The 26,677-nt window shown below is 38.6% G+C and overlaps 1 protein-coding gene across 10 annotated transcripts in view; it reads right to left on the bottom strand.

The window, feature by feature from the left end:
* rbfox3a (RNA binding fox-1 homolog 3a) overlaps positions 1 to 26,677 on the bottom strand; it is a 441,507-nt gene that overhangs the window by 96,281 nt on the left and 318,549 nt on the right. The window contains exon 1 of one of the 10 annotated variants that reach the window (XM_077200543.1): positions 24,860 to 25,217. The exons of 6 other annotated variants lie outside the window; for them this stretch is intronic. In XM_077200543.1, the coding sequence (XP_077056658.1) occupies positions 24,860 to 24,985 (126 nt within the window). In that variant the 5' untranslated portion in view covers positions 24,986 to 25,217. Of the gene's footprint in view, positions 1 to 24,859; positions 25,226 to 26,677 lie in introns of those variants that run through there. 3 more of the 10 variants (XM_077200540.1, XM_077200541.1, XM_077200546.1) reach the window with 3 other exon arrangements.

The raw sequence follows: 26,677 nt of genomic DNA on the forward strand, positions 1-26,677 counted from the left end.
TAAGATTCACTAAGATGACATTATGCTGCAAGTCGAAACCTCGGCTGCTCAAGACTATGGTTACAGTTCTTTTTTACAATCACTAAGACACATTTCTCAATACTTAGGTCATTTTTTCAAAACTCTTCACACTGTTCTACCAGGCAAATTTCAACTTGACACAGCAGTTAATTTCACATTTAAAATGCACTAAAACTATCAAAACACTTCATTCATGTCTGTACAAAATTAAGTTTACCCCTTTTGAATGGATGGTAATAAAACTGAAAGACACTTGTGTCTTTTTAAAGAAAATTTCTGTCTTATTAATTTTTGTGCTGTGCTAGGTTTTGACTTAAGTTTAACAGTTTTGAAAAGAGTGTGTAAAACGCGCAAAATGGCCTGTATAGTACATAACGTTTTGGTGGTGTTTGTGTCGAAATGAGGAAATAATTCATTCATTAATTTGAAAGTAGTATTCATTGAATGCATTTTGTACCAAAGCAATGATAAAGTATCCACAGTTTAGCCCACATATACTGCTCTTGGGATCACTATGTGGAGAGTTTTGAAAAAATGACCAAATTATTAAAAATGTGTCCTAGCAATAGTAAAAAAAAAAAAAACTGTAAAAAACATGCTTGATTTTAAACAATTGATATTATACAAACCTGCTCCCCTTTAAACAGCTCTTCAGACAGTGTGTAAAGGTCACACGACCCCTGGGAGTCACACACACCCCCTACCCCCACACACACTCACACTGGCCTGCTTCCAGTTTACTGTCTGAGGACTTACTGTAGACCCCGGAGCATTTCAGTAACTTCAGCCTAAAATACTGACTGGCAAGCTTTCCGACCAATCAAATTAATTTCCTATAAGAAATGCCAAAGGTGACACTTTAGAAAATGGAAGTGGACATTGCAGGGGTACACAACTAGGGAGGAAGATATGGAGAGGGAGACGAATAGCAAAGAGTGGTTCTGGGTCTTGAAAGAATGAGCAAAAATTGCCTTTCGCAATGCATCTATCTAATCCTATTATGGACCTTTGCTCTTGTCGATTCAAAAGAAATAAAGCGTAATATACAGGGAGTAACTGATGAGGGAAAGATACGACACACTCACTCATTCAGAGAAAACAAACAGCCCTCTCATCTGGTCGGTCTACACATTTTTTTCTGATGTTTACAAACCTGCCTTACCATCCCTCTTCCTTTAAAGCAATAATTCAGCCAAAAAATTTACAATTTTGTCATTATTTACTCACTCATATGGCTTTCCTTCCTCTGTGGGACACATACGGATTTTTTTTTTTTTTGATGCAATTACAATGAATGGGCACTGGAGCATTCGAGCTTCAAAATAAATGCAAAAAAAAAAATTACTATATGACTAATGCACTTTATTTGAAGCTAAATTCTTATTTGTCAGCTAAATTCATATGATAGCTTTGTCTGAGAAAAAGACAAAAATTGATGTCATTATTCAATGATATTCAATGATTTGATTATAAATCGGACTGAACTGTTCAGAAACTCACTGATTCAATGAACTGGTCGTGAAGATTATGAATATAATAATTCCTCAAAAGAGCTTCAGAAGCCTTGAAATAAAGTGCACTAGTCATATGGACCACTTTTATAAGGATTTTCTGGTGCTTTTGAGTCATTTTCGAAAGTTTGAAGATCCACTCCTTATTCATTCCAATTGCATGAAACAAAGCAAACAGTATGTTATTCAAAAAAAAATTTTTGTGTGTTCCACAGAAGAAGTACGTGCAGTAAATATAAGTGATTGGAATGACATGAAGGTAAGAAAATTCATTTTTGGGTGAACGGTTCCTTTAAATGTGTTTACGTTATGTTTCACTCTCTCTCACACACATAGTCTGTCTATGTCTTTATCTCTCTCTTTCTTTCGACTGTTTACCAACACACATTCTCACCCACTCATTAGTACGGCATCCTCTACCTCAGCGCTGCCTCGAACTGCCGTCTTACTCCTGGAACCAGTCACAGTGCATCCGCTGGGAAGGGAGAGACTGACAGAGCCTCACTCAAACAGCTGCGTTTCTTACAGAATTGCACCAACTCTACTGAAAGTGCAGACAGCACAGCGATGACTGGAGGTGACAAGCCAAGTGCGAGCTACAGTGAGGTACAAAAAAAGAGATAACTCATGAATATCATAATGGGAACGAGCAGGCAAATCTGCTCAGTTTATTTGCAAGATGTAGAGTGACTGAAAAAGAAGGATTCTATAGGAACTTAGGAGGAAAACACATAAAAGAAATAAATCTAAAGGAATTGATAAAAAACACCCCGAAGATCTTGGCTGACAAAATAAACCTTCCACTTACTGTTTAGCATACTGTACTTATGTATACTTTGTGTAATTAGATGTGGGTTAGTTTTATATGACTAAATTCAAATACACTTTAAAACCCTTAAACCTGAAAGTCTTAAAGGGATAGTTCACCCACAAAAAATAAAAAGTTGTCATTATCCAACCTTGTGTTATTCCAAACCCGTAAGCTGTTATTTTTTGAAGGTTCTTTATCTAAATAAATAAAACATCATAAAAGTACAGAAGTTAATGTGACCAGTGCGCTACATTCAAAGTAATCTGAGGCACATTCAATGAATAATCACTTTCCATACAACTTGGAACTTGGAATATTGTGTATTAGTCATTTAACCACTTTTATATTTCTTGTTTTTTTTTGGGTGTTTTTCCTTTTTTTTTCTCATTAAGGACCTTGACATAGATTGCGTTTTCGGAAATCCACAATTCTCCTTTAGTTTTTCCACAGAAAAAAAGAACAACAACAACATGAGGGTGAGTAAATAATGTCAAAATGGTAAAACAAAAATATTCCTCTACACATCTATTTCAGTGCTATAAAATCATTCATGTTTTATATAGCACTAAAACAGCTATTTAAAGGAACATATACACAAAAATGTATTTGAGTGTGTTAAAGAAGACCAACGTGCATATATTTCAGGTACTAGCCAAGATAATATTGTCCTTTTGCAAGTTTTACATAATTAATCTATGTTTTGCTTGGGTCACACTGTCATGTGTCTTGGCAACAAGGACATGAAGTGCAAACAACATGCAGCCAACCAGAGACTCGATAGGCAAACCCGAGAGAAACATCCACTCTGGCTCCTGCTATGGCTTCACCTGGTTTGCACCTAGTTTAGCGCAAAATAAAATATTCATCCGTTAAGTGGTACAGCATTTTGCGCTTGCAGCAGCACATGAATATTTCAGACTATTATAAAAAAGATATACAGAAAAAAGTCAGAGGGAGGGGTCTCGAACTGAAGGACAGGAGCAGAGCTGTGTGTGTGTGTGTGTGTGTGTGTGTACAGAACTGTTTTATGATGTCGCAGAGTGCATGGGGAGAAGTGCGTGTCAGAGCTGGGGTTTGTACAGGTGTAAAGACAGCCATTAGAAAGCTGTGCAGTTTTGTAATGGGATGAGGAGCAGATGTGACACACTTACTAAAAGCCTGACAGCCACAAACACACACAATACCAGCCACCCCGTAGCATATGGATGTTTACTCTCCTTGCAAACACAAGCGGGCTATAGGTTCCCGATGAAGAAAACGGGAGCCTAAAAATCTACATAAGTCTGCTAAACTTCATAAAGTGCCAACTCCAGAGCAGAGCTCATATGAGATGACCATGATAATATTTCCAGGACCTCCACACTTATTATCTTTATTGAATCCAACAGTTATATGGTTTTCTCGCCAGTGGCACAATAATTGACCTCAACAAACAAAAACATTTATATGCCTACTTGTTTTTCCCCCAATTTTGCGAGCACAAAACAATTCTTTCATTCTCGCTCCCTGATCCAAAAGTGATTTGAAAAGTCATGTGATGTGCTGGCCGCTCCACGTATCCCGAGGCGGTCCAACTTCCCCCGTCCTCTCTGACCATTAAAGCGCAAGCAATTAAAGCCCCTCCTCAGATAAAACCTACCTTTATTTCTCGGCCCTGCTTTCTCGGCCATAAACTACACTCATTTGGCGTCTGATTGTTGGTGGCAGATGTTTGATGGGGTAAATAAAAATGCAGTAAATAATAGATGGCTCAGATCCTCTGTTTGTTTGGTGCCTGCGAAGAGCGGTGCAGCACAAATGCGGGCTTAGACATATATGCCGATATGCGCGTGCCGACACTCATGCAAATATGCAACCTGATGCAAATGCGTCTCGGTTCAATGTTAGAACTTCTGACAGTGCAGTACACTTTGTGGAACTGCCATGGGATTCAGATCAATTACTCAAGGAATTATTTCATCTTAAAAAAGGCTTGTTTGGTTTGTGGCTTGTTTAAATGCAGAATGAATACACTTGAATGGATCCTTCTGATCCAGACGGATACATAAACACTCAGATCTGCCATACATATAACGGTGCGATGCCCAATAAATTCCTTTTGTTAGCTTCAGTGCCTAATTGATTTGGATCTGTTTAGAAAAGACGATAAAAAAGAGGGGGGTTTGGTGTAAAATGGAATGGGGGGAGGCATCTGTTCCCCGGAAACTGCTCCCCGTCAGCCAAGCTCCATTACTGGGCCTATTCACCGCAGTATTAACCCTGTGTCAATGGACCTGTCCAGTCTGCAGGCCCCCCCGTCCCTCACCCTCACAGCCCAGCTGGCCAGCCCGAACCCTGCTTACCGTCCAGCACCGGCGCTTTTTTCATCCTGATAAACGCTCATTTCCTGCAGAGCGGCCGTAATTCCTGAATCCCCTTTGCTTAGCTAATTTACAGCCATGCGCAGGCAATTTTCCTACCCGCCATATGAGGCAAGCTTCGCCTTCTCTCAATTACCGTAAATTGTCTGCGAGCGCAAGGGGCTGTGAGACATGAACCGAGAGGGCTGGAGGTGATTGGTTGGACGGGGGGTGGGTGCTCATTTTCCCGGGGCGGGGAGGGGCGTAACGTGTCGGGCCGCGGGTCGAGTGCCGGTCCACCCAAGCATGGCCAGTGTGTTGTGGACTGTCACACACACTGAGGTGAAGCTGATGGCTAATTTACAGATGGGCCCCCAAAACCTCCACGGTCCGTGGCCCATATCCAGAGCCAGTGAATAGCTGACCTCTTTATAGTGTGTATGATATACGTTGCAGGTGCATGTGGGGTTATCTATTATGAATGAGACATGTATTGCTCGAAGCATTAGTAATGTATGAGCTGGGCTTTGGTGGAGCGTGGCTATGGGTCCTAGCAGCAGTCTCGGTCCCTGCCTTGCCTTCCCTATCTCTCTCTCTCCAATACACTCACACAGTGCTTCTGATAGCAGCACTAACTCATGTTACAAGCCATAGCACCTGACAGCTCCTGCACATTCAGCACCGCCTGTCCGATTTGGATGCTGGGAGTTCTGCCTCAGGGGCCACACTCTACTCTCTCAGCTCTTCTGAGGAGAAAAGAGAGGAGAGGAGGAGAGCTGCCTTGACCAGGCCCTCTCTCTCCAACTCTGCCTGTCTATATTTAATCTGTCTGACTATAACCACATCTGGATCCAAAGCCCCACCTTTTCCTGTTATTTCTGCTGGTGTCGTGCTAAATCCTACTGCTGCCGTATGAATTTCAAGCCTTTTCGACCCTAAAGCGTAGTTGTTTGTAAAGCCTGATCAGAAAGCCTGTATTTATGGCAATATTTTGTTTCAGATTATAGCCCTTTTCATAAGAATATACATTATTTTAATCACTTTTTTTAAATGTTCATATACAATTACTATTGAAATAAACTAATTATTATTGAAATGAATTTTTTTTTTATAAATATAGAATTTTACTATTATATTATTTGTTTAATAAATTATTCAGATTAAGTGAAAATTATAAAAATATATTACTCTTTTTTATTTTTATATACATTGCATACAATTATAAACTGATTATAAAAATGATACATTTATTTAATAAATTAATATACATGATCATTTTACATATATAAATGTTTTCATTGTTCTTAAATGTATATACAGTATATACAAAGTTAGTTATAATTTACATATTTTTAAATAATTGGTCATTTACAATAAATACATTAAATGACAAAATGGTTAAGACAATAATAAAAAAAGAAAAATGATATTTGAAAATTGATTTTTTTTGTCTGATTAAAACACTTAACTGATTAAATAAGATCTATAAGCCAATTAAATATATATGTATATAATACATTTAAAAAGTTATCATTTATATATATATTTAAAATATAAATAAAAAAGTGAAATGCAGGGGGCACGACATTGGAATGCTGGGGCATTTCTGGATTTCACTCAGTAGCATTTATATCCCCAGTCTGTCTGTGTTCATCTGTTCACCTGGACAACACTAGGGAAAAGCACATTATATTCCACACCAATAAGCCACAAAAACCGGCTGAAAAATGTCGCCCGCTTCCATAATTGATGAAGTTAGGCGGGCTCTCAAGACTTCATTCAGCTCTGTAGACTTGCTACAGCTCGCTCTATACCACCACCAAACTTTTGAGAGTGTGGCGGTCTTCAACCAACAGTCTCTCTCACTCCCCCCTCTCCTCCATTCAGATGAATTAGTAAAACTTCCATTAATAATGCAGGCATGTTTGAAGCCACAAAAACCAGAGATAGTGAGCGACTGAACAAGCGAGCATGGGTAGAGAGACCGAGGGGCACAAGAAGAAACTCGGCTTCTCTCAGATATCATGTTATAAACGTGAGAGGAAATCTCATCATACATAATCTGTGCGGCGGCAGACCGCCGGAGAGGAGTGGTTGAAAAAGACGAGAAGGGGTTGCAGGATGGAATGATTATGACAGGAGGCATCACTCAGCAGCTGTTTAGAGGGTGGAAAAGGGGCCATAAATCAATTTCACACAGATTATGACACAATGCAGAACTGCGTGAGCTCCGCGGAATTAGCTGTGCACACCGAGGATCATGTTGGGCTAAATTGATCCTTGTAAAGGGAAAAAAAGGAGAAGAACTGGCACTAGAGAGGGACAGAAAGAAAGACGGAGGGAGAGAGAGGAAGACAGCTATGAGGCTTTAAAAGACGAGAGATTACAAGGAACAGGGTGGGAGGGACAAAAGGGAAGACAGATTACTTGAGAGAGAGAAAGAAAGATGGAGATAAAGAGGTGCGAAGAGGGAGAGTGGCAGCGGGTCGCTTCTGGTCAATGTTATTGTGGTGGTACTGACAATTGAACTGATGGGGAGAGAAACGCACGTGCCACGGGGACGCAGGAAATCATATGAATCAGTCTAGAACTCGACACAAAGCTACTGACACAAACATATGCAAACAGACATTGGATCCAAAGGCCTGAGATCAGTTTTCCCCCATTTAAACTTCTCAAATTCTGCTGGAGAAAATGATAATCAGGTTTTAAACAAACTTGTGGCATTTATGGAATTCGAGTGCAGCAGTCATTAAAGCAAGTAAAGCAAACCAAAGATGTTATAAAATTCATGTATTTCTTTTTATTCAACCTTTCACTCAGATTGTTGTGTTGATCATATAATTAATATAACATAATAAAACATTTTGTATCAAGTTGCAAAAAAAATGGTCTCAGACTTTTAGATGTCTTAGACATTCAAAAAAACAGAAGTTTCCAATGTGCAAAGACATTAGCTCAGTACATGCAAACATGTAAAGCACACACACACACACACACACACACACAGTCTGACATCAAATGGCAATTTTACTTGACATTACGTGCTACTGCAAATTCTGCTATGAGCCCTCTATGCCAATAATCTTCCCCTTCTTAACCGACAGAAGTATCTCCAACCAAAAGAGTGTACAAAGAGATCTGTGCACAACGGGAAGCTCTTGTTGTTTAGGTACGCACGTACAAAGCACAAGGAAAACAGCTTTCCTGTGAACATCTCATTCATGTAATAATAATAATAATAATAATAATAAAACTAGGTTGGGGTGAAGTAAATGTTATTGGTGCTTTCCCATGCAATGCTAGGCTGGTGTGGATGTTTGGTAGCAAAGGTGTTCTGAGTGTTATTTTAACACAGTACTACAAGGTATCTATGTTTGCTAGATAGTTGCTTACTGGCCCAATTAAAAAAAAAAAAACATCCTCAAGTCCTCCTTCTCCCATTTAGAACTTTATGGCAGGTTTTGAATTTGAACTATTTTGAACATTACAGACGTTAGAATCCATTAAGATCCGAGCTGAATTTGAATTTGCAGCAGGATTTCGGTCAAAACCAACATGAAGCCCAACTACACTTATATGAACAGACAGAACTTTAAAGACTACGAAGGGATGGGATGTCCCTTCTCAGTGTAAAGAGAGGTCCTGATGGGTGGAGACCATTTCTAACAACTGGTAACTCTCCGACTCCACATGCTCTAAGAAATCCAGTGGACGCACTTGAAAGCACATATCTCATGGTCATATTCATGATTCATTCATCTGCACACACAAATCAGTTCTTTTCTCACCCGTCAGTCCAGTTTAGAGGATGATGCTCGCTGTGTGTCATAGTATGTGAGTGGACCCCTGTTGAAGCACACAGATCATGATGATCACAGGCGTGTGATCGGAGGCCAATCGGTCCGGTAATGATGCTGATGTATCATGCCAGTAAGTACAGGAGCACAAGAAGCCCCTTAAGCAATTATGCCAGCATTAAATAATCATTACGCAACCTCATCAGGAAGCCTGCATATTCAATGCTAGAGGAGAGAGAGGGAGAGAGGAAGAGCTACATGATTTTTAGAGAAAATGAAGTTCTGGACTGATGAATATTGAGCAGTATCAAGCCAGGCAGGCGATTTGATAAGGCTGTTTCTAATGAGGAATGGCCTGTTTTACACACATTTAAAGAAAGGGTGAGCCGAGAAAAATACAGGCACAGAATGAGTATTCAGAGAATAAAGCATTCAGAGAATAAATGGCTTTGCAGAAAATGGCACATAAGGGGTATCATCTTAAAGGTGCCGTATGCAATTTCTGGTGAACGCTGTTGATATTTGAAAACACACCCCTACTCAAAAAGATATCACCCCTATGTTGATGCACAAACATAGCACGGTAGTCCAAGTAACTAATATATTATAAATATGACATACTCAAGCAAAAGACAGCATATCTTAGCTCTGTGAAATACAGCTAAACCAACGTTACTCATGTATCAAGAAGAAATAAAGCATGCATTTTCAAGCCTTTTAAGGTCGCTCCAGCATTGTAAAACTCTCCGATATTAACGTGGGTCCTACCTATCGTAACCCTTCTTTTTAAAGTTATATTCCTCTGGCCTTTTCCTCTTTTGTATTTTCTCTGCCATCTCTCTCTTTCTATAGTCATTCTTCTAATGTCTGTCATGTGCACTAAGCTCTCTCTCCTCCCCCATCATGAGTGTATACGCCCCTTACTGCTGATTGGCTACACGTGTGTTGTGGTGCTTGGTCCAAACCACTTTTCAACAACGTTTTTAAAAGAAAATTCACCTACTGAACTTTTAAGCCGTTTAAAAGACTTGATTTGCTGTAAATGTTTGATTCAAACCCAGTTTTGATTTCACCCTACTCAACCTCCAGGTTTCTTCACATTGCACTGTTGTCACAAACTGCATTTATCAATGCAGGTGATAAAGGCAGCTTTTTACCCCTGTAGCTTTGTAACGATTTACGCAAAGATGCAAAATTATTCACTTTAACTTTAAATTCACTTTTGCAACTCAGGACAAATTTATATCATACCATTGAGAATTGTAGTCGAGTGAATCCCTGATCTTAACTTTTGGTGCTTTTCCACCAAGCAAAAAAACTGAACTTTCAGGTCGAAACGACTTGGAACTACCTCACAATAAGATGCACATCACCATACATGTCACAATTCAATACAACTGGATACATCACAATTTCATAATTGGATCACCACTGAAATAAAATAAAATTACAGTAAAAATTATTTATTAATTTATTAGCTGATTATTTTTTATCTGTCGTCAGACTGTCTGACATTGTTGCCATAATGCATTGCTATGGTTGTGTCTTGCTGCCGCAAGCTTTATGCTTTCTAACCTTAAATCTACTTTTTCTTCTTTTTAGTTGCAATCATTCTGCTTATTGTACATATAAAATACAATATTTTATACCAGTAGTCCATTTTCATTGAGACCACACAGTCTGTTTACAATGTCTGTGCATCCCTCTATACAGTACATTGGACTGATTTTAATAACTTGAAGTACTTGAAGTGTGCTCCAATGTGCACTCCAATCTGTTCTTGAAGTGTGCACAATATTAAATGACTCGGAATCAGGGGCACAAAAAAAACTTCAGGGAAACCCTAAATATAACTACCAACAAATCCCTAAAAAACATCAAATCTCATGTCAGCAAATCTCAGTAGTTTCTTTTGTTTTTTCCAAATCTTGGAGACCTCTGAGGCCCAAAGTGCAGGTTACAGTATCAGAAGACATCAAAATGAAAAACCCTGTATGACGCTTGCACTGCACTACAAAGTGACGGGGGATGAAAATGACCTAATATTTTCAATGGAAGTGAATTAATGGATTTTCATTCTCTCCAAAGTGCTGCATGTGTAATTAAGGAGGACTGGCCAGCCGGGGGCTTCTGCGGTGCTTAGCAAACCGTGGCTGTCTCTGAATGTGACTATGCCGCAGCACTGTACTCTGTGTGTGTATGTGTACTTACATGGGTTTTAGCGTATAAGAATATGTTTATCTCAGAGTGTGCAGTGTGTGATGGAGTGTGACGCTGAGGTGAGTTGGGGTGCGTCTCCCACACGCAGCGTTACATTAATTCCTCTGGTACAGATGAAGTAATATCTGGAGGGTAGTGTAATTAGTTCAAATTCAATTGGACTCAAATACTTCATTATATACCTGCCAACAACACCAGGGATTGATAGCCACAGTTTCTTTTTCAATTTCCTTTTTTTTTCTTCATTAATGGCTTGGAATTAATGGAATGACATGGTCGAGTCAGGCAATGCTAGGGGAGAACATTACAGCACCAGAGCTGTATCATGGGGTTATCGGAAGCTTGCAAGCATTATAACTACTAGTTCACTGGTTTCATTTTTTAGGCACCTTTTAAAAAATGTAACATTTGCAAATTACAAAAGTAACACACACACACACACACAAAAAAAAATGCAACAAAATAAATAAGTATATAAAAAATAAATGAATAAAATATTTTTTCTGTGATTTTTCAATGTTTACAAAGAGATGCTGAGGCAAGTTAATTTTTTTTCGAGATTAAAGTCGAAATATTTCGAGATTAAAGTCGAAATATTACGAGATTAAAGTCGAATTATTTTGACTTTATTCTCGAAATATTTCGACTTTAATCTACAAAATATTTCGACTTCAATCTCGAAATGCCAGAATTAGTTTTTTACCAATTTTTTTTTTTTTTACGTTGCGGTTCAGGGCTTCCGTACGTTTCTGATGTTCCCCCCTGAAAAAAGCACATTCCAAGTGAACAGTCTCCTACATTACCCATAACCCTCATAAACTTTCCACTTCCTTACTGTAAACCTCATATGAATCAATTTTTCAGGCTCTGACCATTTAAAATACATATTAAAGATATACATTCTAACAACAATAGTGCAAATCATAACACATTAATCATTTCCCCCCCTTTTTTCTTTTTTTGTCAGTTCTGCCATGACGATGTCTTATTTTCATACAACACACTTGCATCAGGACTGTGAATGCAACTGTAAAGACACTTCACACAAACACATTCATATAAACTAATGCCCCAACCTCAACGCTGTTGTCTTATTGAAATATTTGTTCGCATGGCTCAGTGGCCTTTAATCTTCCAGGGATCCGATTTTATATTTGTCTTCTGTGGATTTACTCCCTGCCTCTGTTTACTCGGTTTACTCCCTGCCTCTGTTTACCCAGTGTAATTGACAAGCCACTTAAAGGAATGGGGAAAGCAAAGTGGGGCGGCATGCCCTGTGCATCAGCATGCCTCCTCCAGTCTGTCAATGTGTGACTGTATGTTTGTTTAGCATATGCTATACTTGTCTAAAAACACTTGCCTGATGCACAGGGGACATCAGTTCTTTCTCTCTCTCTGTCTGTTGACCTGTGGCTGACACAATCAGCTTGCCACTGCATGTAATAAAGGAAGGAGATATTCTGAACTTCCTGCTTCTACTTTTAGTATTCGTAGGGTGCTGAATATGTGTGCCGGCCTTCATATGCCAATTACTTGACAGAAGTTGACAAGTTAATGAGAACATAAATGTCAAATTCGGTGAGTTGGTGTGACGGAAATGCAATACCGGATACATTTTTCAAATTTAATGTCACATTCTTTAATTAGAAAAACATGTTATTTCAGGTTTTTGTGATAAAAGTTTGAAGTTCATACAGATGACGCTATGGATCAATACATAAAGTGGATTTATACAGCAACCCAAAAATGCATTTGGACACTTAAAATGAATCAATTTCATCACATTCAATGCAAAATATCATTTAAAAATATAATCAAAACTTTTGACAATAAAGATAGCTTTGCAATAACTTTTAACTAAGAAGGTTATTTTAAGTGGAGGTATGAAGTTAAATTAATACAAATTAAATTTTGTAATTAACTTATATGCATAATAAAAAAATTATATAGGACCACTGTATAACTGTTTTTTTTTTTTTGGTAAATAACCAGCTAACAAAATGCCCTGTGTTTGTGGAGGAGTTCAGTGTGGCGCAGCACGAATAAATAAAACAGAAGCTATTCTTTTTCCGTTCACAAAATGCACCGGTTATTTGTTGCCATCTGCCCCGTAGATGAAAGGTTAAAGTTACAAAGAGGGTCTGATGTGGCATGCAGGTTTTAGTGCCAGCCTTGGAATGAGCTTTTGACATCTTGCAACAACAGTTCAATACCCATCCAGCGGAGCCTCCATCACCCGTGTTTGAAGGGGGAGCAGGCAAAAAGACGAGCCTTGGCACCTGGTGTCTGAAAACCCTGTGACTGTTCTCAGCTGGGGGGAGGAGTTCTGGCTGATGTAAAAGCTATCTTTGATCTGAATAAAAAGCTGAAGGCTCTGGAAGGGTGCACTTTGCCATTATTCATGGGAACTTCAAAGCCTTCGTAATTAAATTGGAAGAATACCTAACAAAGAAACAGCCACAACGGAGGGAGAGAGAGAGAAAGAATAGGAAAGAAGAAGGAGAATAAATACTGGCGCCGAAGCGAAGCCATGTCGAGCAATGTCTGGAAAGATCCTGAGGGATGTTGGGAAGTGGTGCAACCCCGGAGCACAGATGGATCTGGAGGTGGATCTAAGAGGCGAATCACATCATCTGTCCCCTCCGCCCTCTACAGGAACGCCACAGGCTAGCGTACGGCCCGCTATGATGAGGCTGACCACCGTCTACCTCCATTTGTTTTACCTGACTGGTCTTTGAGGGCTGCAACCTGCTAAATACCCCCTTTATGCCCCTAAAATTACCTCCAATCCATCATCTATCCCAGATATGACCTAATCGATAGGTGGGCTCCCGCTGCTGCCAATGTCAGGGATTTTTTTTTCCTCCGTCAGAAGTTCTGTGAAGGTAGGAGTGAGGTCGGAAAAGTGCCGGGGAAAGTGCTGAGTTGCCTTGAGCCCAAAGACTTTATTCATCTTATCAAATTACAGCCACCTCAATAACCATCTCATGGGACTCGAGACTGAAGAACAAGATTTCTTAATATTTCCTGCTCTGCTTGATTTCATTGTTTTTTTCTGACGAATGGTGAACACAGAGTGCATGAATGTTGAAAGGTGCCGAAAGAGGACGCTGATTCACTAAAGCGGTCATCAACAACCGCAAACAAATTTCATCATCATTAATAAACTCAGTTCTGGATTGAGAAGATTCACAAGCATGGTTATTAAAAGTATATGTTTGAATGTAAATATAATTTTGTCACAAAATAGAGTTACAATTACAATCCAATTACAAATTACATATGATAATTAGCAAGAACTTAAGGAAATGTAATCTGTTATCTATCTATCTATCTATCTATCTATCTATCTATCTATCTATCTATCTATCTATCTATCTATCTATCTATCTATCCATCCATCCATCCATCCATCCATCCATCCATCCATCCATCCATCCATCCATCCATCCATCCATCCATCCATCCATCCATCCATCTATCTATCTATCTATCTATCTATCTATCTATCTATCTATCTATCTATCTATCTATCTATCTATCGTATCTAAATATTATAAGCTAGAACTTAACTTAATTAATAAATATTAAATTACAGTCCTGGAAAAAAAACTATAACACACTTACAGCACACATTTATGGATCCAAAATTACACATCATGATACAAAACCGACATGTTCCAAAATGAAATTAACCCATGGAAGTGTGTAAACAATTCTGTACATCTTTATTTATATGCAAAGTGTGTTGCATATTTGTCACATTTTTCCTCAAAATTTTTATCCCATTTTTAAGTTAAAGATAATTTTACACCTACTAATTAAAAATGACAATGACAATATCTACTGGTACATGAACCCTTTTTTCTCTCATTTATTTAAATATACCGTAGAAAGCAAAACTGTTCATATTTAAGGAGTTACAGCATTTCAGCCTGATCTGACCTCTCAAGTTGATTTAGTCATATTAAATATTTATGACTTGAATAAAACCAGCTCAATTGCTACCACAAACCACATTTTTAGGTTAATTGATTTTTTTTAAAAATAGGAATACGTTAATATATTCACATTCATAAAACCGTTTGCTGTTCTGTCACTCCGTAATTTGCAAGGATACAAATGGCATCAGAAAAGATTGAAGGCACTCTGAGCTGGTTCCCTCAAGTTCAGTGTGAACGGCTCGAGCGATTAGAGTAATTACTTATGACAGAACAAGCGGAGCAGCTAGCATCCAAAACATCCCTCTGCCCAGCCTGTTTTCATTACACCGCATCTCACTCACACACACACAAAACTAGTGATCAACCTCAACAGCAATCATCTTAATTTCTAATTATCCCAATTAATGTATGCAAATGGGGTTAATTCAAACTTATTGAAACCGTTTCGAAAAGCTGTGCTATCAGCGAGCAGCTCCATCAATTAACATCAATATTTGTCTTGCTTTTATTATTTAATTTTCCCATGGTAATGGCCACAATTAGCAGTAATTAAGAGCTTCCGTATGTGAGAGGAACCAAGCTGTTGATTAGAAGTGAATTGAAAGGTGCCAAAACTAGATCCCTCCCTTCCAGCTCCTCCATCCTCAGGGGAAAATGGGCAAAGAGAGAAAAAAGAACATTTAATCAAGATTTTCAAAATGAAGCAACATGAAACTGATCTAGCGCCTTGTGAGAAAAAAAAAATACACATACTGACAGCAAAGATTTCTACAGTCTGTCGAGTATCAAAAGAAAAAAAGAGGGTGATTAGTTTTGAACGTAATGGCTAGGGGCTGCAATGCATGCTGGGCAAAGTTTTCTATGACATATATACAAAATGGAGTTTCAACAATCAATTTGCAGCAGTCACAAAGAAGGCGATATGTCAGCGCGCATTTCATTAAATTTTCCGCTTTCTTTCTTTCTCTATGGTACGCAATGAAAGGCTCTGTTAATCAGAGGCATATGTTGGATTATTTATTGCAAGCATGATAATGTCATTATTGTGCATGCGGGGCCACAGGGACCGACTCACTTTTGCTGTGCGTGTGTAGAACAGCATGCAGATAATGCATTCAGCAGAATTACACTAATACCAGCAAACATAAAAATAAGTCGAACAAAAATCTAAATCATTTCTGCTAGCTGGCCCTGTAGGTTAATACTACTGTGCCTAACAGCAGGTAGAGACCTGAACGAAATGAAAATTGCAATTAGAGAAGAATTGATTAATAGACAGCCCTATATTAAACTATGCTTGACTAAGCTATACATAATTCACTAGCCGTGTTACTGAGCTTTGCTTTAGTATTGGACTGAAAATGGCTGCAGGGTTTATGTCGCGCTAATTGTTTAGCAGGTGAGAACACTGCTAACAACACTGTATTACCCTTCGGAATACTAGAAATGAACTCATTCATTTACAGACCACAAGAGTACAGGCTAGCTAACTAAAAACGTGTTGTAAACATATGAAACTGTCAGCAATTAGGTCTAGGAATATGAAAAACACATCACCCGACTGAGGTTAAAGGCTACTGAACTTTAAATGTCAACAACAAATGTCCGTCGCTAAGGTACAATTTCTACGCCATCGGTGTCGGAATATTGTCGCGTTTGACAGCTGACTGATGTGCGCAGAGAACGCTAAGGTAATTACAGAGGGGATCCACATCACTAGTACCATCTAACTACCATAACCTTCTGAATGTCAGGTTGAAGACCTCGTCGTACCGTCTACGATCCCAGTGTCAGAGGACCTCCTGCAGAAACTACATGTACGAAGTGAGGCACGCTAATTAAAAACACGTTTTCACGCTAACCTTTAAAACGCTAACCCCTGCTTTAATGGCCTTTAGATAACGTGGTACCTGTGATATCAGGGCTACGCACCTATGTCGATCCTCGCCTCACCTTTACATAGCTCTCTTTCAATTAGAGATAGCGAGAAGGAGAGCGAGAGAAGGGGGAGAGAGATGACTAGCGTCTCATTTTTATGTGAGCGGAGACTTGAGGGGAGCTGTCTATAGGCCCTTAATTTACGGCGGAGCAAAAGTGGCTAAGCAGATGGAGACAGATACAGTGGGACACAAACTTCTCGTACACACACACACAGACACGCGCATGCAGCTTCTGTCGTAAATTATGCTGAGCAGTGGAGAATTTATGGGGCACAAATATCTCAGTACCAGCCTATCATTTCCTAAGCACTGTCAGTGTAATTCTTTCCTTGCCTGTCTAAACACACAGATAAAGCCGGTCTTGACTACAGCAGAGACTGAGAAGAGACAGATAGACATGGTTAGGGATAGGGAGGTGGCGGCGAGGGAAAAAAAATAACCATGTGGAGAGCCGAAGGAAGTGTCGTATGTTCGCAAATATATATGATATTCAAATATCACATATGCAGCTGCGATGCGTTACTGTCGACATGTTTGTTTAAAGGAATGTTTCGGGTTCAGTGCAAGGTAAGCTCAACCGACAGCACTTGTGGCATAATGTTGACTACCACCAATTAATCCTCCTTTTCTTTAGTGAAGCACTTCCAATGGAAGAGATTGGGGCAAATATGTAAACGTTAAAAAACCCAATAGGCTACTTTCAATAGTACAACCACAAGATGCAAACAATACATTAACATAATGTTACGACCATATAAATGATGACGACTTTACAGCTTTACAACTCACATAATACACACGTTTTAACAGAAGAATTAATGTACACTACCTTTCAAAAGTTTGGGGGCAGTACGATATTTCCTTTTGAATGATATTAATACTTTTATTCATCAAGCATGATCACAAGTAACAGTAAACACATTTGTAATGTTACAAAAGATTCTGATTTCAAACGCTGTTATTTTGAACTTTGTATTCATCAAAGAATCCTAAACGCTTAAATTTTTTTTGAGGAAACGTTGACACGCTAAAACGGTTTTCAACATTGATAATAGCAAGAAAAGTAGTTTGAGCACCAAATCAGCATTTTAGAATGATTACTGAAGGATCATGGGACACTGAAGATTGGAGTAATGAAGCTGAAAATTCGGCTTTGCCATCACATAAATAAATAGCATTTTAAAATGAATTAAAATAGTTACTTTTAATTGCAATAATATTTCTGTTTTTACTGTAGTTTTGATTAAATTTATGTATCCTTAGTAAGGATAAGGGACTTCTTTCAAAAAATCGTATTGACCCAAAACTTTAGAGTGCTTTTATAAAATTATAATTTTATATTTATGCTTTTAAATCCTTAAAAATTGGACCCATTTTCTTCCATTATAAATGCCTACACATAACCTTGTTTGTCAACATTATTTCACAAATGCTACCAATTGAACCCAGTATATTCCTTCAAGAATGTGTGTTAAATGTAAAAAAAGAAGATAAAAAAGTCCATAACATAACAACACTTTAGAAAGCAGAAAAACAAGTAAGCAAATAAACAAAAGAGAAAGTGAAAAAGCCCCTTTTAAGTATTCTTCTCATACGTATCAAAGACTCCACAGATGCCAAAGGGTCCATACACCCAATAAAAAGTGTCTCGCTCAACAAACTAGGTATGGCTGAGAGAAAAGTGAAAGTTTTGAACTAGTACAGCAAAGAAATAGCAAAGGAGATGAAGGGGCAGCATTATAAATTCAGCTCCAACTTCATGATGTGAGAGATATACTTCAGGTGAACCAAAGCTAAGATTTCAGGGCTTATATAGGCTTAATGGGAAAGGTGGTCGGGGCTGGCGTATGGCGTGTGCCCTTCTGATACCCTCGACGTCCTGACCATGAGCAGCGTGCAAAGAAGAAGAAATGGCATCCAATTTATCCAGCTATTCTCCTCTTGCTCGCAATGGAGCTGAAGTACTTTGCGTGTCTGCTAAGGAAATGAAACGCTGCTAATTAGCTCGTCTTGGAGGCGCAACACAGAGGAGACTGCAGTTGGTTCGCCTCAAAAAGTCATTCAGTCGAGTTGATCTGGGGGAGGACGATCAGAACAGGCCGTCTCAGTAAGGATAGTGATCTCTAAGCTGCGTAAGTGATTACAAGAAACATAAATAAAACGGAGAATGAATGATTGACAACTGAACTAAAAAATTTAGTATTTCTAAATGCAGTATATCAATGCTCAAATATCATGTATAATAAAACGGAGAGTTTAACTTATAAAAAAAATCGAAATACATTAGAAATAAACATTTCTGCGTATAATATCTTTCAATAATGTAGCAGTTCTTAATTGAACATAAAAGTAATCCATAAAAATAGCTTTATTTTTTTATTTTAAATTAAATTTTAGCTACATATTTACTATTGTAAATGCTTGAATTCACCTCTCATGTGAACAAGTTTAGTGGTTCACCCTCGTCACAGGCAACGTTCCTGTTTGTCCCTTCTCTGACTGTACAGTTTGCATGAATAAAAGACATAAGCAACTGGAATATGCTTTTAAAGATGCACTTTTATCTTTTATAAGAAGTTGCACTGACATGACAGACACACAAAACAAAAGCACTTTGTAAGTCACTCTTCATGAGGACGTTTACGCTAAATGGCGTACATATTAATTATTTGTGATACATGCATCGGTCAGTAACAGCCTCAGCTACACAGAGACTGGATGTTGTGACACACAATAGGTGAATAACACCTCCAGTATGTGTGCACAAATTGATCTGCACACCACATGTGCACTGATACACAGATAACTAACTATACACTCCAGCCTGAAGGTTTCTATGCATCACAGGGTCTTCAGAGATTTATTAAGACCTACCCAATGGATCTAGAAGACCCTGGAGGACCCAACCTTTCCATAATTCTCACCTCTGGAGGATAACCGTGGTGCAGAGCCAGTGGCGGCCCAGCGTGCATTGCAGCAAAGCACAGAAACATCAATACCGATGCACACTCTGAACACTTGGGCATGTGGGGAACATCACACCATCTGCAGAGTTACAGAGATCTAATGCAGACACACTCACACAAATGCCACAGCTCTGATGTTTCTCACTTAATTCCACTCAAAGCAGATACAGCAACATGATGTTTTTGATTAGGTGTCGTTTTGAAACTCATATATAGTAATCAATTCTGAGTTCAGCTTCTGATTTAAAACCTGTGGATTTTTTAAAAACGGCAATCATCAATTGTATCGGCACAATCAACAAAAAAGTTTCTTTGCATTTTGTTTATATAAATGTGACTGATCATATTTGGTTTGTAGATTATGATCGAACTATCTAAATATAGGTAACTGAATAGAATCTACAGAAACAAATGTGAACATCAAATAATTAAATTGAAGTGTTATTTAAAAATAAAGCATTGAGTTTAAGTTTTTATTTTGGTAACAATGATATAATATATACCACTACAAATAAGTTTAATAATCTGAGAAGCATATGTTTTGAGTGACTTCATAGCTAAACCTATGGGCATTTCATTAGTAAATATAAAAATGTTTAACATGATTAAACAATTAAATGGAGATATCTGAAGTGTTAACTCAAATGGTTAATTATCGGCTCAGAAAAAAAACAAGCTTAGAGTAAAATGACTAATTTCTGTTGTGCGCCCAATTATGGAGGAAGATAAATATGGGGATGGCTAAATAGATGCCGATGCGGTGGCCTAATAAATAACAATACAATGCATCATTAACACTAGGGCACAGTGAAGGAGAGGACTTTGGTGAATTAGCTGCATGAACTAAACAATGCAGTGTGAAAATACAAAGAAACTTTTTTGTTGATTGTGCTGATTCGAATGAAAAGCCCAAGAAAATAATTACTTTGATTCAATCACCAGCAGAGACCACAGATACTTAAACATTACTACAAAATTCTCTCGAGTGCTGAATTCATTGCGTTTTTGGAATCCGCAGGTTTTACTTCAGAAAGTAGATCTCTGGAATTGGTTAGCCTCATAACTTGAATGTGATGATCCAAACAATGACATAAAAAAAAAAAAAACTAATTCACCACTAATGCACACTTAATTTCTATGCCTACAAAATATATTCCTTCAATTTAAGATTGAAGGGATGACAAGACAGAGACAAATGTTGGAACATCGCATGCATTGTAATCAATAATTTAGTGGAGCTGATAGAAACGATATTTTAATGAGATCCAGAGCACTTCACATAACAGAGAAAACCTATGAAGAGAGTTTCCATTTAGTATTAATATGAAAATGCTATGTTCACTTTACATCAATGCAGAGCAATCAATGCGTGTCTGGGGAAAACACTCCCCTTGTTGTGTGTGTGTGTGTGTGTTTATAGACGATTAAATATGTGAGAGTTGCACCACTACGCTACGATGCTGACAGAGCACGCACCTATTTCCTATAATAACCTGCTTTAAATCTCACCAGTCACACAACAAAACGGTCTTTCTAGCGGGACTCTAATCAGTAAAACTAATTCTGTACGAAGTGACATAAAAGAATCCCTTGTACTTAAAACAAAACTTGCATTTCTATTTAAGCACAATCCCAACTGAACGACCAGCTCATTAATTTGATCTTATCAAATGTGTTTAAGAGTAGAAACAGGCTAACTACAATACCGTTAGCAAAACAATTACCTATTGATACGCAGTATTGATACAACCGGCTATACAGATTCATCCTCATTGCAGCTGTCGTTTAGCTAGCGTTAATTTGCACTTTCTGTTTCTAGACAAACCAGAAAGAATACGAGACTATTTGAAGCTAACGTCTGCTTTAGCGCAGTGGACATCAACTGATCCGTATTCCCCGGGGTTTCACTTCCATTTCCAACCCATTATGTCATCGGTTATTGACAAGCGGGTGTATACTCGGTTACACTTATAGCGAGAGTTTGAGTGTGTCCAGTTTGCACGCACACACGGTGAATGTGTGTTTTAAATATCTGATCATTGATAGCAGGGGTTGATGTCACTCAGCAGGACGTCTTCAGAGGGGAATGAGCTCCGACTATCTCTCCTGTGCAGCACAGAAAAAGAAACGGCTTCTACCACTCCCTTACATTTCTTTGACTCTCCTTTCTCCTCGCACTAGCCCACCCATCCAATTCTATCTCATTGTGGCTGAGCATACATATCCCTCTCAATCCCCTCTCATTCATGGATTTCATTTTCCCACACCTTCCTTTTCCTCTCCTTAATGTTTCCACCCTTGTTATTCCATCTACCTCTACTCTGGCTGTTTTCAAAGCTGGCGTTATTCCCCTCTGTAGCTCCAGACATGCGAGAGACCACCTGCAGCAGAGCAGGTGAAGCTTTTGTGCTGACAATTCAACATGTGAAATACGCACAAGCGTTCCCCATCCTCCCTCCTCCCTATACAGTACGTAACGTGTGTGTATTTTGGAGTTACACTTGCAAAATGACTTCGACCGCTGCTAGAAATGACTAAAAACTCACTAGAGAATAAGCTTCTAATATTCAGCTCCATGGCTCAGGAGAAAATCATACAATAGCGAGAATTGTTTAACTATCCTGAGCATGGGTAAAGATTTTCGGTCCTCCAGGGAGGGAGAGATGCTTGCACAAGCAGATTTACTGCTCCGTATTGACTCAAGACTCGAGAACCAGCCTCTGCCGCAATAAAAGGAGAGGGAGGGAATCTTATCCAGCCAAATTTAAATTAAATGTAGATAGAGGTCACGTTTTCTAAAATGAAAAAAAGAGTGAAGAATGTAATGGAGAATTTGTTTGTGAGGACCTTTTTTTTTTTAAACACTCGCTTGACATCACTGTCTGACAATTTAAAAAAAAAAAATTAATAGCAGACTGTATAAAACGACAGTGGTTTGTTGTTTAAATGAGATTATAGAAGCTACTGAACTAGAAACACGTCATGCCTCTGCAATTTTTTTGTTCTGCAACTCCACGCAGTGTTAGAAAACACAGTTTGCGTAAAAAAAATAAAATAAAACTGCACCACAACCTGCGTGATGTTATGGCTGAAACTTTTGCTATTAAACAGAAAACAAAAGCTGTCTGGATCCCTAGCTAATTCCTAATCTAATGAAAACAGTAACGCAACTAAATAGCATTTACCAGCACTTGTGCATGCAGACAGCGGCCAGCAGACACACACACACACGTGCACACACGTGCACACACACACACACACACACACGCACGCACGCACGCACGCACGCACGCACGCACGCACGCACGCACGCACGCACGCACACACACACACACACACACACACACACACACACACACACACACACACACACACACAACTATTGCTGTACAATAGTTTGAGTTATCACTAAAAATACACACACTAAAAATGAAATTTTATTAAATCTTAAATAATTATCTACATGAAAGAAGAATGAAGTGTTTTTATATGCTTAAAGATTTACATACATACACATTAAATTACATTTTCTCCCAACAATTACATTAGACTTGTTTATAACTGTAAAATGAGTAAGTTTACTTTTTCTAAATCACACTTTATTTTCACTATATTGTTTATGAAGCGCATGAAGCAGTTTCCTTTAACTTTTTTTGTACATACACTGCAGTCTAAGATGAGGCACTGGTGAGGAATACGACAAGAGAACGAAGACAAAAAAGCGAAGAAACAAATCTTGTTACAATTCACAATCTACAAGATGTGACGTGCCGTATGTGGCTACGATTTCAGCAGGTGAATAAAAGCAAAAAAAAAAAAAAAAAAAGGAATAATGAATGGGATCTTGTAGAATCCCTGAGGGTGTGATAACTCTTTCTGAATCTGTCTGTATTATTTGGGAGTGAGTCATACTAAATTTGATGGATGAGACCCAGTCTGATTCTTTCATTCTTTTTAAAAAAACTCTCGCCTCAACCGACTTCGGAAAAAAATCAGAAATCGCTGAAACAAAACACTAATATTGAAACCAAAACAAACCCCTGCTAGCGTCTCGACTGCGACGATTTCGATATGACAGATATTTGAGAGACGTTTCTCACAGCTAATCAATTACGGGCGTACACAAAAACAAGCCCTGACATCTTGTCGATGACATCTGTTCAAAATCAGATGAGGAATTATGAGGACGCTCAAACGCGCAAGCATTACCGGATGAATTCTTATATACGCCTTATTTGTATGCACAGACACACATGTACACACACGGCGAACGGCGTTGGGACAGCAGAGGCCCGGACAGCTGGTGTTGTGTGTGTGTTTGCCAGGACAGCGACTGTTAAGGTGATGAGTGAGGAGCGATTTGGTAGCAGCATGAGGCAGGTTATCTCTCAACAGCCTTATCATTCTTTATATCTGAGCAATAACACACCATCTAGAGGAAAGCAGCAGCCTGCCATAGCACACACCACCCGTAGTAAAGCACACACACGGCCAAAAACAATCACCACAGCCCCTCACGTGCCACCCAATTTCAAAGCACCTTCAGATAAGTCAGCCAACACACATTTACTATAACGGACTAATTCAATGACATCTGTCTACGTTCAGTCAGTAGCTAAAACAAAAAAACAAACAAAACAAAAAAACAGACAGACTCACATAACTTTTGAAACAGAGAGCACTTTTCAAACAATAAGAATGTCAATACAAACCTATACGGTCAAACTTAATTACACTCGTGGGTTTTTGAAAACCTTCAAGAGTGAATTCTTGAAAAAAAAAACAGTTTTAACAGAGGAAGCGATGTGTGATTTACTCTAGATAAAAATGTGTGTGTGTGTGTGTATATATATATATATACACACACACACACACACACACACACACATATATATAAAACGTACAAAAAGGTGAAAATTAAAAACATTGAAAATATATTTATATTACAAAAATATCTAGAGAGAAAAAAATAGAATTAAACACTATTGCTAATTACGAAACCAACAAAAAAAGACACTTAACGCAATAAAAAATGAAAATGAAAAAAAAAAAAAACGTGAAAAAAAGTTTGTATAGTATATGGAACAAAAACAGTATACAAAACTGACACTGCAAAAAGTCACAGCATGAATGAAAAGATGGGAACAGAGAAGGGATGACCCCTGCCGAGGGCTTTGAGGGAGGAGGCACATGAGAAGGAGGGGGTGAACACAATGCTAGCACGTGTCACCCGCAAGTAGAAGAAGAAGAAGAAGAAGAAGAAGAAGGAAGAGCAAGCGCAAGACGGAGGGATGGGGATTGCCTTACCTCGGGTAGGTAGAGGAACGCAGGGGGACACTGGAGAGAGTGAGTAAGCATCCCTGAGCCGGAGAGCAGAAGACAGCCTGTGTTGGCCATTGAGCACAGCATGTGGTAGCGGGACGTTTTGCGCATTAAGCTGGGAGATCCTCTCTCTCTATCTCTCCTTCTCCCTCTCTCTCTCTCTCTGAAACCTTCACTCTGCCTCTACTCCTTCTTTTTCTTCTTTGTTTAGTGCCAGAAGTCTTTTTGATTCTATCTGGCTCTTTTGCTGTTCTTTCTCTGGACTGTTTCTTTCTCTTAGCTGTTCTGGAGGTGGGCTGAACGCGGGCGTGCGAGTCGTCTGAATGGTCCTGGGCCCTCTGTCATCAAGGCTCAGCTGCGCACTTTCACTTACACTCTTACACACGCGCGCACACACATACGGAAGCCAATGTGAGCCCTCGGAGAGAGAAAAGGGGAGGTTCTGCTCGAGCGAGGGAGAGCAGGAGGAGGAGGAGGAAGGGAGAGATGCTGAGAGGGAGGAGGCAGGAGTTCCCGGGGGTATTCAAAGATCAAATAGACCCACTGTAGAAAATGAAGGGAATGTATAATGACATCACTACAGCTGATCTCAGACATTAATTGCCGATCTCCGCAGCACCGCGCACGTCTTTTTCCTCGCGTAACAGAGAAGACGACCACATACGCAACACATTTGATTTGCTTTTGTTTCTCTTTTCATTAATTATTCACTGTAATCATCAGACTTCCTGTAAGAAATAATGAAAACGACACCTGAATATTTAGCTTTCGTTTAAAGGATATGCAAGGGGTTTGATAGTAACAATTTTTATTAAACAATAACTCAATGATTTAAGGTGATCGAAGGTAATGGCCACAAAAGCTAGAGGACTTGTCCAAAGGGCTGTTGAGAATGAGACCGCTCTGGACTGGACTGGTATATGGGTTGGGTTCATTTAGGGTCTTTAGGGGGTTGATCTATTTCCCTTTGAATGCAGACACACCAGATGTGCCCCCATTATGGGGGATCAAACCCCCACCAATGAACCGTACAGCCGCCAAACACAACCACACAACCCCATCCACAACGTCCTTTGGTGGACCTTTATAGATTTTAATAGGGTCTTTTTTTTAGTTCAGAGGAAAAAATATAGTGTGTGGAATGAGGTACAACAGGGGTGGAAAAAAAAAACATTTAAGCTTATTTGATTTTAACATAAAAAACTCTGACTTTACATTGATTGAATCCTGATTTACTGATCTCTCAGGTAAGAGTTTGTGATTTGTACAGTAAGTCTGTTTTATGGTTTTCTTAGTAATTAAATTGTAAATTATGGTCAGAGTGCTATACATTTCTGAGTCTAAATAGCTGACTATGATTTAACTCATTTATAAATGATTCAATTAATTAATATTAGTTAATACAAATATTAAATATTCTAAATAAAAATATTTTGTAGATAGTGCCATAGTACAATAATCAGTCAAACCTTTCCAGACATAAAAATAATTTTTTTAATTTATTACTTTAATAATATACTGACAACTTCACCCATTTAGCATTCCAATTAGCACATTTTTATTAGAATTATGTCAAAGACATAATACATAGGCATAAGACATAATTTGCAAAAATACTTTTTCAATGAAGTAAGAAGTATTTGAGATATATCAGTATTTTTTTGTGATATTAATTTGCTGATAAGTCATCGTAGTCAGCAAATGATTTAAAAATAATATAATTTTAACAAGTGAGTAAAGTGGTAATTAAAAATGCCTGTCTGAATTGATAAAAAATTGCTTGAAGTGTATCTCCTGATGTGT

This window comes from Siphateles boraxobius, unplaced genomic scaffold, assembly GCF_051911475.1.
Source record: "Siphateles boraxobius isolate OS27281-9 unplaced genomic scaffold, OSU_SipBor_1 46, whole genome shotgun sequence".
Classification (NCBI taxonomy): Eukaryota; Metazoa; Chordata; class Actinopteri; order Cypriniformes; family Leuciscidae; genus Siphateles; species Siphateles boraxobius.